The sequence below is a fragment of the Heterodontus francisci genome, chromosome 35 (genome assembly GCF_036365525.1).
Source record: "Heterodontus francisci isolate sHetFra1 chromosome 35, sHetFra1.hap1, whole genome shotgun sequence".
NCBI lineage: Eukaryota > Metazoa > Chordata > Chondrichthyes > Heterodontiformes > Heterodontidae > Heterodontus > Heterodontus francisci.
Genome location: NC_090405.1, coordinates 49,153,440 through 49,165,919, shown reverse-complemented (window position 1 = coordinate 49,165,919; position 12,480 = coordinate 49,153,440). Strand labels below are relative to the sequence as shown.

General features: G+C 40.9%; 1 protein-coding gene across 3 annotated transcripts in view; it reads left to right on the top strand.

The window, feature by feature from the left end:
- The window catches only part of scaper (S-phase cyclin A-associated protein in the ER), a 384,847-nt gene that overhangs the window by 20,150 nt on the left and 352,217 nt on the right, over positions 1-12,480 (top strand). For all 3 annotated transcript variants that reach the window (XM_068015512.1, XM_068015509.1, XM_068015510.1), the window contains exon 3: positions 9,447-9,535. In XM_068015512.1, coding sequence (XP_067871613.1) covers positions 9,447-9,535 — 89 coding nt within the window. The remainder of the gene's footprint in view (positions 1-9,446; positions 9,536-12,480) is intronic.

Here is a 12,480-nt window from a genome sequence, read left to right as displayed (position 1 = left end):
AGTGTCTTTCACAAACTTAAGATGTGCCAAAGTGCTTCACAGACAATGAATTAACTTTTGAAATGTATTCGCTGTTGTAAATTCTGTGGACAGATATGCAATTGTATAGTTACTAGACCGTTTGTGTTGGGGTGGGTGTGCCGTGGGGGATGATGAGATATTGGGAGTCCAAATGGAAAAATGTTCTTTGAAGGTATGAGTCTCAAGCGCCTTGGGACGTTTTACTATCTTAAAAGCCCTATTATAAGTACAAGTTGTTGGTTAACACTAACATAAGTGATTAGTCATGAGGTTTGTGTTTCAGTAACTGAGAATAGTGTAGTACTAAACCTTTTCAGTAGGTGGTACCCAAGAGCTACTAAAATTGTCCTGATGTGGCTGGTGTTGGCAGAACACTCGTGACCAATTACACACAGCCAATTTATTTCCTTTTCATTTTTCTATTTTGAGTAAACTTAAAAATACAGGTATGTCGCAACACTTTCAGTAATTAAAAAGTCTGTAATTTGAGTTTTTTTTAAAAAATTTGCCTTTTGTATTTTTCTACCTGGGGACCCAGTTAGCACTTTGGACTCTCCAAGGCAGTGCAGTGCTCCATCTTTCCTGCCCCAAAGATGTGCTTTATCCCTAGGCTCAGATGAGCGCTCCCTTCTACATCAGTATGATCTTTCACTTCTCAAACCAGTCATCAGAACTGTTTTAATCAGGATATTTAGATTTTGCTGTTCAGTTATAGTCATTTCCTGTGCTGACTGGGGAGTATCATTCCCAAATTTTTAAAATTACTTTCAAGCCTGAGACTCTTGGCGCTGCGGTGCCTTTATGGAGTTGGAGGAATTGGACGATAAATACAGTCTGATGTTTGCTAGGTTTACACCCCGTCCCCACCCCCGCTTCTTCACCAGCTGGATTGCACTGCATATTTTTAAGAACGTACCATCAAAACACAGAGGTGTTAATCCAGCGAATTCAGAAATGTGGGAAAATATTAAGCTTTCTACAGCGTGACAGTTTTTGGTACAGAATGTGTTCTTTTTTTAAGATTTGGGGCACTTAGAAGGGGGTCTCTTGCTTTTCCAGTTTTCTTCGCACCCCATACTTTTGATTCTCTCTGTCTTTTTAACAAGCAATACGGATGCAGTGAGATTTAACCTTTTTAACTTGAAGTAAGGTGGGGGGCATGTGGTCGGCTTCTAATATTTGGATTTTTGGAAAACATAATACAATAAACACTTTGGAGGAATGGTACAAAACTTGTTCACTGTGTTATGCACAATAAGACAAACTGTTGCAGGTTTTGGTCAATTGTCCCTTATCACTGTATTTCAAGCTTTCAAATTAAGCGCAATTGAGTGAGATTTCAAATTTAAGGTCAATCAAAAGTGTCACATATCAAAAGCAGTTACTCCAGATGGAAATGGTGCTCAGTGTGTTGGTGGAATTTAACTGCTGCATGATACTGCAGTGGTATCATCAAATGTGTTGCTAGGTGCAGCCAGATAGTAGTTCTGCAAAAGTGAATTTTATAAGCATTTAGAGAAGAAAAAATATTGTAGGGATATGGGAAACGAGTGGGAGAGCAGGACAAACTGGAATGCTCTTTGAGAGAACTGGTGCAGACTCGGTTGGCTGAATGGCAACCTCCTGTGCTGTACAATTCTGTAATTCAAAAACTAGTAACTCACATTGTGAAGTGGGACACCGAGCATTGGAAACAACACTGAAGTGCACAGTCCTTCAGGTGCTCAGTTACTGAAATAACATCGTTGCAAGTTTGATATTTCTGTGTTGGGACTGTCCCGGTTTTTGGGGGCAGTTTGTACATGGGTGAGTGCAGCAAGGTTTTGGCTTGTGTGTAGTTCTGCTGCAGCTCACTTTTATGCTTAACAGCATTGGATTAAGAACAAACCACATCCAAAGGGTACTTTGCCATCCCATTGTGGAACACCACCGGTTTTCTATTTCAGCTGCTGGTGATCAAGGCCACAATGTAAATCCAGCATCTGATTTTGGTTTGTATGGAGGGGCAGGTTGAACAGAATCTGGTTGCTTTAGTCTAGTTGTTGTTTCAAATCCAGGCAACATTTTAAGTCGTTGGGAACAGGACATTGTTTAGCAGTTCAATCTGAGTGCGATATTATCCGAAGAGGCTCAAAAGGTTGGGACTATTTTCATTAGTAAAATGCATGCCAAATGGAGGTATGATTAAGGTTTTTAAATTGATGAAGGGAAGTATAGAGGGTCAGAGGGACCTTGGTGTACTTGTCCATAGATCACTGAAGGCATCAGCACAGCTAGATAAGGTGGTTAGGAAGGCATACGGGATACTTGCCTTTATTAGCCGAGGCATAGAATATAAGAACATGGAGCTTATGATGGAGCTGTATAAAACACTAGTTAGGCCACAGCTGGAGTACTGTGTATAGTTCTGGTCGCCACACTATAGGAAGGATGTGATTGCACTGGAGAGGATGCAGAGGAGATTCACCAGGATGTTGCCTGGGCTGGAGCATTTCTGCTATGAAGAGAGACTGGATAGGCTAGGGTTGTTTTCCTTAGAGCAGAGAAGGCTGAGGGGAGACCTGATTGAGGTATACTAAATTATGAGGGGCATTGATAGGGTAGATAGGATGAAACTTTTTCCCTTAGCAGAGGTGTCAATAACCAGGGGGCATAGATTTAAGGTAAGGGGCAGGAGGTTTAGAGGGGATTTGAGGAAAAATGTTTTCATCGAGAGGGTGGTTGGAATCTGGAACACACTGCCTGAAGAGGTGGTAGAGGCAGGAACCCTCACAACATTTAAGAAGTAATTAGATGAGCACTTGAAACGCCATAGCATACAAGGCTACAGGCCAAGTGCTGGAAAATGGAATTAGAATTAGAATAGATAGGTGCTTGATGGCCAACATGGACGCGATGGGCCAAAGATCCTGTTTCTGTGCTGTATAACTCTATGACTACGTTCTGTCCAGTTGGATAGGCTGTTTGAGATGGTTAGGGATGGTAGGAATATGGGACATATGTTTACAATTTTTAGCTAAGGATTCAATTAATAGCTTGGAAAGTATTTATTTGTCACGTAGATTATTGAAGCATGTGGTGAGCCTGGGTTCCCCACAGCCCTTCAACAGGGAGTTGGACAAGTTCTCGGACAGGAACATATTTCCTATTATAGAGGGCAAGTTGCAGTCTAGCTAGGATTGGAATTTCTAATCATCTCACCCACTGCGCCATTCTCCTCCTCCTTCTGCAAAAGTTATTATATTATAAACGGTCCAGTTTAAAATCTATTGAACAACACACTGAAGAATTCTCAGCGCTTAGAAAATAGCAGTTTTCCCAGTAAGTATTCTTTAATGTCTCTTTTTATAATTATAATTAGGTAGATGATATTTAAAGAAATGTTTTCAGGTGTCTACTTAGATGTGGGTACTTTGGGAAGCCCTTAGTTGTGGAGTGTTCTACATCGGGGATGAAAAGTAAAGGAATTCAACTGCTGCATCATCCTGTGAGTCCTCCACCTTCAATCATTGCATGGAATAGGCCATTTTTAGGAGAGCGTGCTACTTACGCTGGTGGTTTTCAGACATTTCTGTGTGGGGACCTTGCTGCAGATCTTGTCACAGTCCTGGAAAGCCCTAATTTCTGGAAGACAGTGTCAGGACCGTTTTTCTTGGGTGCCTTATCAATTTAGAAAAATTATTATTAATACACCAAAGCAGAAATGACATGCAAGTAGGTCAACAAATACGGACAAATAGAATAGTGAATTGTCAAAGACCCTTTGGGACAGCCTCGGTACCTCCTCGTGACCACCTAAGGTTGGCAGACCCCATTTTGAAAACCTGCGACTTACACAGTTATTTCCTGCTGGCCTTGTGTATATTGCACCGTAATGTTTGGTCTTGTAGGGTATTTTTCCACTGTTAGCTGTAGCTTGGCTTGAATGTTTTGCCTCGGCATCCAAGGACTAAACAGCTAAGGCACTGCTAAACTTTCCCCCGTTGAAGCGAGGGCGCAGTAATGATTATTGGGAAAGCGGATCCTCAGAGTGGGCTGTCAGCGGTCAGGTTACATGGTCAAACAGTAGAAAATCGATAGGCGAGATGGGATAGTGTTTGAAGCGATCAATGTTTTTAGTACCACAAGAGCATCAATAAAAGGGAGCTGGGGTTTGTCGTTTGTAAATTCAGCACAATTACTGGTTTAAAATGGCTCATAATGACAGGCTGCCTTGCTAACTCATTTCGTAGATAATGGCTGCACGTCAAATTTTATTTGTCACATCTGTTATGTTTATTTGGCAAGTCTCAATCCTAAAGTGGGTATGGGATAACAAGCCATAGTAGAAGTAGATAAAGCATTAAGCACTGCAGGAGATGAACTAGATTGACAGCAAAAAATTAGGTTATTTGGTTCAGGATTGTCATGCCTTTGGAGCAGGTTTTTTTAAAACATGCATCTGATTCATATTTTATTGCAGGGAGGAATAAGGAAGAGGCGAAGAAAGTAACCTTTTTTTTTTAAAGTGCTATTCGTACCTGTTTAATTCCTTCCTTGACTTAAATATGTCAAAAATAAAAATTGAGGATATGTGCTTGCCAAGTGAAGTTCTTTGCTGAGTTCTGAGCCATTTTTTTCATTCCACAATATTTCTTTGCATTGTTCAGCAATGCATGTGACAGGCAGGGATCCGTATCCAAAGTTCCATCCCTTCTTGGATTTCAGAAGGGTTGGATGCCGAAAAAGTGCTGATTGTGTTCAGTGCCAGACCTCCTACTTTCTGTTATTTTAAAGTGTATTTTGTGTATTTTCATCATCAAATAAGGGTTTAAGAAAGCAAACGCTTGCATTTTATGCAATGCCTTATTGTGTCTGACAGGCTGCTTTTGTTCTTATTGTGCTTTGGAAAAGGCATTTCCACGGGGCTGTTCTCCTCCCATTTTTATGCTGAGTCAGTAACCAGTCTCTGTAGCACAGCTAGGCTGTGTTCTGTAATGCATGCGCCCGGTGTGGACATAAGAACATAAGAACTAGGAGCAGAAGTAGGCAATTCAGCCCCTCGAGCCTGCTCCGCCATTCAATGCGATAATGGCTAATCTCATCTCTGCCTCGACTCCACTTTCCTGCCCGTTCTCCATAACCCTTCAACCCATTACTAATTAAAAATCTGTCTATCTCCTCAAATTTACTCAATGTCCCAGCATCCACCGCACTCTGGGATAGTGAATTCCACAGATTCGCGACCCTTTGAGAGAAGTAATTTCTCCTCATCTCTATTTTAAATCTGCTACCCCTTATCCTAAAACTATGACCTCTCGTTCTAGATTGCCTCACAAGAGGAAACATCCTCTCTACATCTACTTTGTCAATCCCCTTAATCATCTTATATACCTCAATTAGATCTCCTCTCATTCTTCTAAACTCCAAGAGAGTAGAGGCCTAAAGTGCTCATCTCTCTTCATAAGACAAACCCCTCATCTGTGGAAACAATCTAGTGAACCACCTCTGAACTGCGTCCAGTACAACTATATCCCTCCTCAAGTAAGGGAACCAAAACTGTTAGCAATACTCCAGGTGTGGTCTCACTAATGCCTTCTACAGTTGCAGCAACACTTCCCTACTTTTATACTCTATTCCTTTAGCAATAAATGCAAAATTCCATTTGCCTTCCTTATTACCTGCTCCTGCAAACTAATTTTCAGTGAATCATGCACGAGGACACCCAGATCCCTCTGCACCGAAGCACTCTGAAGTTTCTCTCCAATTAGATGATCTGGCTTTCTGTTCTTCCGACCAAAATGGATAACCTCGCACTTATCCACGTTAAAATCCATCTGCCAAATTTTGGCCCGTTCACCTAACCTATCCATATCCATTTGTAAATTTCTTATTCCTTTACTGCAACTTACTATCCCACCTATTTTAGTGTCATCTGTAAATTTGGCTATAGTACCTTCTATCCCTGCATCTAAGTCATTTATATAGATTGTAAATAGTTGGGGCCTGAGGACTGAACCCTGTGGCACCCCACGAGTTACATCTTGCCAACCAGAAAAGGACCCATTTATCCTGACTCTCTGTTTTCTGTTGGTTAGCCAATCCTCTATCCAAGCTAATAAATTGCTCCTAACCCCATGTGATCTTACCTTCTGTATTAACCTTTTGTGCGGCACCTTATCAAATGCCTTCTGGAAGTCCAGATATACTGCATCTACAGGATCCCCATTATCCACTTTGCTTGTCACAGCTTCGAAGAACTCTAGCAAATTAGTCAAACATGATTTACCCTTCATAAAACCATGCTGACTCTGATAGATTGCGTTTTCACTTTCTAAATGTTCTGCTATTACTTCCTTAATAATGGATTCTAACAATTTTCCAACGACAGATGTTAAACTAACTGGTCTATAGTTTCCTACTTTCTGCCTCCCTCCCTTTTTGAATAAGGGCTTTATATTAGCATTTTTCCAATCCATTGGAACCTTTCTCGCATCCAGGGAATTTTGAAATATTATAAGCAATGGATCCACTATCTCCGCTGACACTTCCTTTAAGACCCTAGGATGTAGGCCATCAGGCCCTGGGGACTTGTCTGCCTTCAATCCCAATAGTTTGCTCAGTACTTTTTCCCTAGTGATGATGATTTTACTAAGTTCCTCCCTTTCTATAACCTTTGCATTTCCTGTTACTATTGGGATGGTACTAGTGTCCTCCACCATGAAAACTGAGGCAAAATACTGATTTAGTGTCTCTGCCATTTCTGTGTTCCCCACTATTACCTCCCCTGTCTCACCCTCCAAAGGACCAACATTCACTTTAGCTACTCTCTTCCCTTTTATATACTTATAGAAGCTTTTGCTATCCGTTTTATATTTTGTGCTAGTTTTCTTTCATAATTTACCTTTCCTCTTTTTATTACTTTTGTAGTAACCCTTTGTTGATCTTTAAAAGTTTCCCAATCTTCCAGCCTGCCACTGGCCTTTGCAATATGGTATGCTATAGTTTTTGTCTTTATGTTATCCCTAAATTCCTTGCTTAGCCATGGATGTTTTTTTCCCCCTCTTAGAATCTTTCTTCCTCCCTGGAATGTATTTTAGTTGGGATAAATTGAATATCTCCTTCAACATCTGCCACTACTCGTCAACAGTGGCGCAGTGGTTAGCACCGCAGCCTCACAGCTCCAGCGACCCGGGTTCAATTCTGGGTACTGCCTGTGTGGAGTTTTCAAGTTCTCCCTGTGTCTGCGTGGGTTTCCTCCGGGTGCTCCGGTTTCCTCCCACATGCCAAAGACTTGCAGGTTGATAGGTAAATTGGCCATTAACAATTGCCCCTAGTATAGGTAGGTGGTAGGGAAATATACGGATAGGTGGGGATGTGGTAGGAATATGGAATTAGTGTAGGATTAGTATAAATGGGTGGTTGATGGTCAGCACAGACTCGGTGGGCCGAAGGGCCTGTTTCAGTGCTGTATCTCTAAACTAAAACTAAACTAAACTGTCCTACCTTGTAGTCTTCCTGCCCAGTTCACTAGGGCCAAATCTGTCCTCATGCCTATGTAATTACTTTTGTTGAACTTCAGAACGCTAGTGTGGGACTCCAGTTTCTCGCCCTCAAACTGAATTTGGAATTCTAGCACGCTATGATCACTTTTCCCTAGAGGATCCTTAACAATGAGATCATTTATTAATCCCACCTCATTACACAATACCAAATCTAGAATAGCCTGCTCCCTGGTTGGTTCCACAACATATTGCTCCAAATAACAATCTCTAATACATTCAATGAACTCTCCCTCGAGGCTACCCTTGCCAATTTGATTAATCCAGTCTATATGCATATTAAAATCACCCGTGATTATTGCTGTACTTTTCTTACAAGCCCCCAGTATTTCCTGGTTTATACTGTGCCCCACTGTGAACTACTGTTTGAGGACCTATAGTTTACTCCCACCAGGGACTTCTTTCCCTTGCTATTTCTTATTTCTACCCAGACTGATTCTACGTCTTGATCTCCAGTGCCGATATCATTTCTCACTACAGCACTGATCTCTTTCTTTACTAACAAAGCTACACCACCTCCTTTTCCTTTCCGCCTATCCTTCCGAAATACTGAGTTGCCTTGGATATTCAGTTCCCAAACCTGGTTTCCCTGCAACCACATCTTAATAATCGCCACTAAATCATACCCATTCGTCTCTATTTGAGCTGTTAACTCATTTATTTTATTCCAAATGATTCGTGCATTCAGATACAAAGCCTTTAAGTTTGTTCTATTATCAAATTTCCCTACTCTTGTACGATTTCTTAGTGCGATATGATGTTCACACGTTCTGTCCCTTCCTTTTATTTTCTGGTAACAATCAGCCTCATCACTAACCTGCACTCCTACTTTCTCCTTTAACTTTGACTTCCTAATTTTCCATGCAAGTGAACCCTCCCCCTAACTATTTAAATGCTAGATCTAGCTTCCCATGTTTGTTTTGCTGATCCGGCGATGTTTGTAGACCTGTGTTTTCATAGGTCTATAATCCTGTTTGCTAATTCGCACCAAAGATTGCAGTCATGCAACGAATATCTTTGAAGTAGAGTTGCTTTTGTTATGTAGGCAAACGTATGAGCCATTCTGCAGACCAGTTAATATGTTATTGACGATATTGGTTGAGAGAAAGAATAATGGGCAAAACACTAGGAGAACTGTCTTTACCGTCCTCCTGAACCACTGTTGAAGGTGGATAGGCCTTGGTTTGATGTCTCGTTCAAAGGACGGCACCTCGGATAATGCAGCACTTCTGTGGTACTGTACTGAAGCGTCAACTTGGGAGCAATGTTCCCTCAAAACTGTGTGGGTGAACGGCCGTGCAGCAATCGGGTAAGTGCTGCGCTGGGAACATTCAGGCTGCGCACCAGCAACGTACGCTTTAAGATACATGACCGTGTGCCAGCCTTAAAAGGACAGTGCAGTGCAACAAGGTGGCCACATATAGTAAACATAAGTTAGAGGGAACATTGATTGTAAGTATTAAATAAAATTCCCTTTAGGGGATGTACTGGCATCGTACTAAAGTGCCACTATGCAATCCTGCTGCACAGATAATACATAAATCACACAGCTGAAATATAAATGGCAGTCAAAGTGCAGCATGATCCAATATTCAATAGTTCAGGGAAAACCATGCAGGTAATTGAAAACTAATTGGTTGCTTGGGGCAGTAGCAGCTGGGAAAATGCTAAACATTTTCCGAAGAATTTCTAAGTGGCCTATCAGATTAGTTCAAAGGCTGTTTGTTACAACATTTAATCTTTCATTTTTGGGAGGCTTGGTCATTCTTCAAGAAAAGAACCTCCTCCTCTTTGTTTCAGACCCATACTAATTATGAATTTCAGTACAAACCTATTGTGCATTTTTTTCCAATGCCTTTCCTTTTTTTTATGAAATCGTTCCAGGAAAATCCAAGACGCACATCAGTGGAAAAACGCGGGAGACAGTGAAGTCACAGCGATCTGTCCTGGCTTCACAGAGGGTCATAAAACAGGTAAAATAAAACACTGCTTAGATTCCATTACTCTTTAGAATGCTGAAAGGGAATTTAACAAGAAGAGCTGTTTCTAATAATCTAGATAATATATTAATCTGAAGTCTGTGTGCACTTTCCGTTGACTCTTACCATTGTACATGAGTATGTCCAGATTGTTACAACCTCGGTGGGAGGAGTACACTGTCTTTTCTAGTTCCACTTCTGCACATGTCACAACATATATTTAAATGTTTACCAAGTTACTGATCTGGGTGTTCTTGCGCATGAAACACAAAAACTTAGCATGCAGGTTCAGCAAGTAATTAAGAAGGCAAATGGAATTTTGGCCTTTATTGCTAAGGGTTTGGAGTTTAAAAATAGGGAAGTTTTGTTACAACTGTACAGGGTGTTGGTGAGGCCACACCTGGAGTACTGTGTACAGGTTTGGTCCCCGTATTTAAGAAAGGATATACTGGCATTGGAGGCAGTTCAAAAGAGATTCACTCGGCTGATTCCTGGGATGAAGGGGTTGACTTATCAAGAACGGCTAAACAGTTTAGGCCTTTATTCATTAGAGTTTAGAAGAATGAGGGGTGATCTTATTGAAACATACAAGATTCTGAGGGGGCTTGACAGGGGAGCTGTTGAGAAGATGTTTCCACTAGTGGGAGAATCTGGAACTCGGGGACATAGTTACAGAATAAGGGGACACTCATTTAACACTGAGATGCGAAGGAATTTCTTCTCTCAGAGGGTAGTGAATGTCTGGAATTCTTTACCTCAGAGAGTTGTGGAGGCTAGATCACTGAAATATTGAAAGAGGAGGTAGATAGAGTTTTGAAATATTGGGGAGTTGAGGGCTATGAGGAGCTGGCATGAAACAGGAGTTGAGGTCTGGGGCAGGTCAGCCATGATCTTATTGAATGGCGGGGCAGACTTGAGGGGCCGAATGGCCTACTCCTGCTCCTATTTCTTATGTTCTTCTGTTCTTGTAATACGGTCAATCATGGACTCGACTCTTTGTTGCAGAATGAAATACATCAACCAGGTTTTTTTTAACAAACAACAAAATTATCAGTTTATTATAAAACGACATAACCAGTAATGAAACAAAGCATTAACAGAGTGAAAGTTCTCTTTTACCTTAATCCCCCCCTCTCTCTCACATACACGCACACACACACACACTGGTTAACTGAAAAAATAGAGATATTCTCTTTAGATCTCTGTTTAAAAAAAAGAACACGAAGAATACTTTGGCCAAATATTTACTAAATCTTGAAGAAAAAAAAAGATATGGCAAGATGTCACTTGTCTCTTTTTGGTTTGGCGTCCCAAATATACGTAGACGGATCCACTGGGAACTTCCTAGAACAGTTCTTGTCTGGCGACGTTGAGGATCAGTTTGTCAGGCTTTCCAGGAGAAATGCAACAACAGGGCTTTCTGGCAGGCTTTTCAGGAGGAATGTAGCATCAATTTCTCTATTTCTTACACTCGCTTTTAAGAGATTCTCAAAGAAATGGAAAAACTGGCAGACTTTTCAAAGAGTTGGAAAAAGGCTGAGCTGGGGTTTTGTCCTTGGGAGGTTGATTTTAAACTCCTTTCAAAACACTCCAACTGACTGTTCAAAATGAAACCAAAACAATACCTCGAGTCAAGCCTGACCCCTATAAATCTTGACCTGTCACTTCTTTGTGACCATCTCCCCCAAGTCAAAAAGCCTCTGCTGGGTATTTTATCTGAACACAGGTGACTTCCAGTAAGGGTTGTTTACAAGCCAAGTCCAAAAGACCTTCTGATGAACTCTTTTCAATGACCCCAGTGAAAAAAAAATCCATGGAATCTTTTTCAGTTTTCCCAAATAAAACTATGTCCATAATTCTAAAATACGAGTCCTCAAAAAAACCTAACAAAAAAAAAATAGAAGTACCATCATAATAAGGTATTGTAGCTGTCTATGTAAACCTATTTCTCTCTAATACACCCTCCGTGGTGGTGTGGCAGAGGAGAAGTTACAGTGTGACAAGTTTATAAATTGAGCTTCCATGCTAATTGTGGACATTTACATTTATAATAAAATAAGGACCGAATGTATAACAAAAGTTGGGACTGAATGATGTCTGTGAGCTCTGGACCACCCTTCATTTTTGTTTTTAAAAAAAAATGGAGAATTTGCATTTGTATAACACCATTCACAACCTCAGGATGGAATTTGCATTTGTGTAACGCCATTCACAACCTCAGGATGGAATTTGCATTTGTGTAACGCCATTCACAGCCTCAGGATGGAATTTGCATTTGTATAACGCCATTCACAACCTCAGGATGGAATTTGCATTTGTGTAACGCCATTCACAACCTCAGGATGGAATTTGCATTTGTATAACGCCATTCACAACCTCAGGATGGAATTTGCATTTGTATAACGCCATTCACAACCTCAGGATGCCCAGAGGTGCTTTACAGCTAATTAAGTACTTTTAAAGTGTAGTTGCTCTAGTAATGTAGGAAATACGGCAACCAATTTGTGCACAGTAATGTCTCTCAAACAGCAATTAGGTAATGATCAGATACTCTATTTTTAGGTAATATAAAAGCAAAATACTGCGGATGTTGGAATAAAAACAGAAAAGTGCTGGAAATACTCAGCAGAACTGATGAAAGGTCACCGACCTGAAACGCTAACTCTGCTTCTCTCTCCACAGATGCTGCCAGACCTGCTGAGTATTTTCAATCTATTTTTAGGTCTCGGTTGAAGGTTAAATATTGGTCAAGATATTGGAGAGAACTTATCTGCTGTTTTTCAAATAGTGCTATGCGATCTTTCATGTCCATCTGAGAGTGTAGAAAGGTTTAGTATCTCATTCAAAAGAAAGCACTCCTTCAGTACTGCTCAAGTTTATGGAGTGAGACTTGAACCCACCTTCAGAGTCGAGCACTACTACTGAGCCAAAATCCTGAG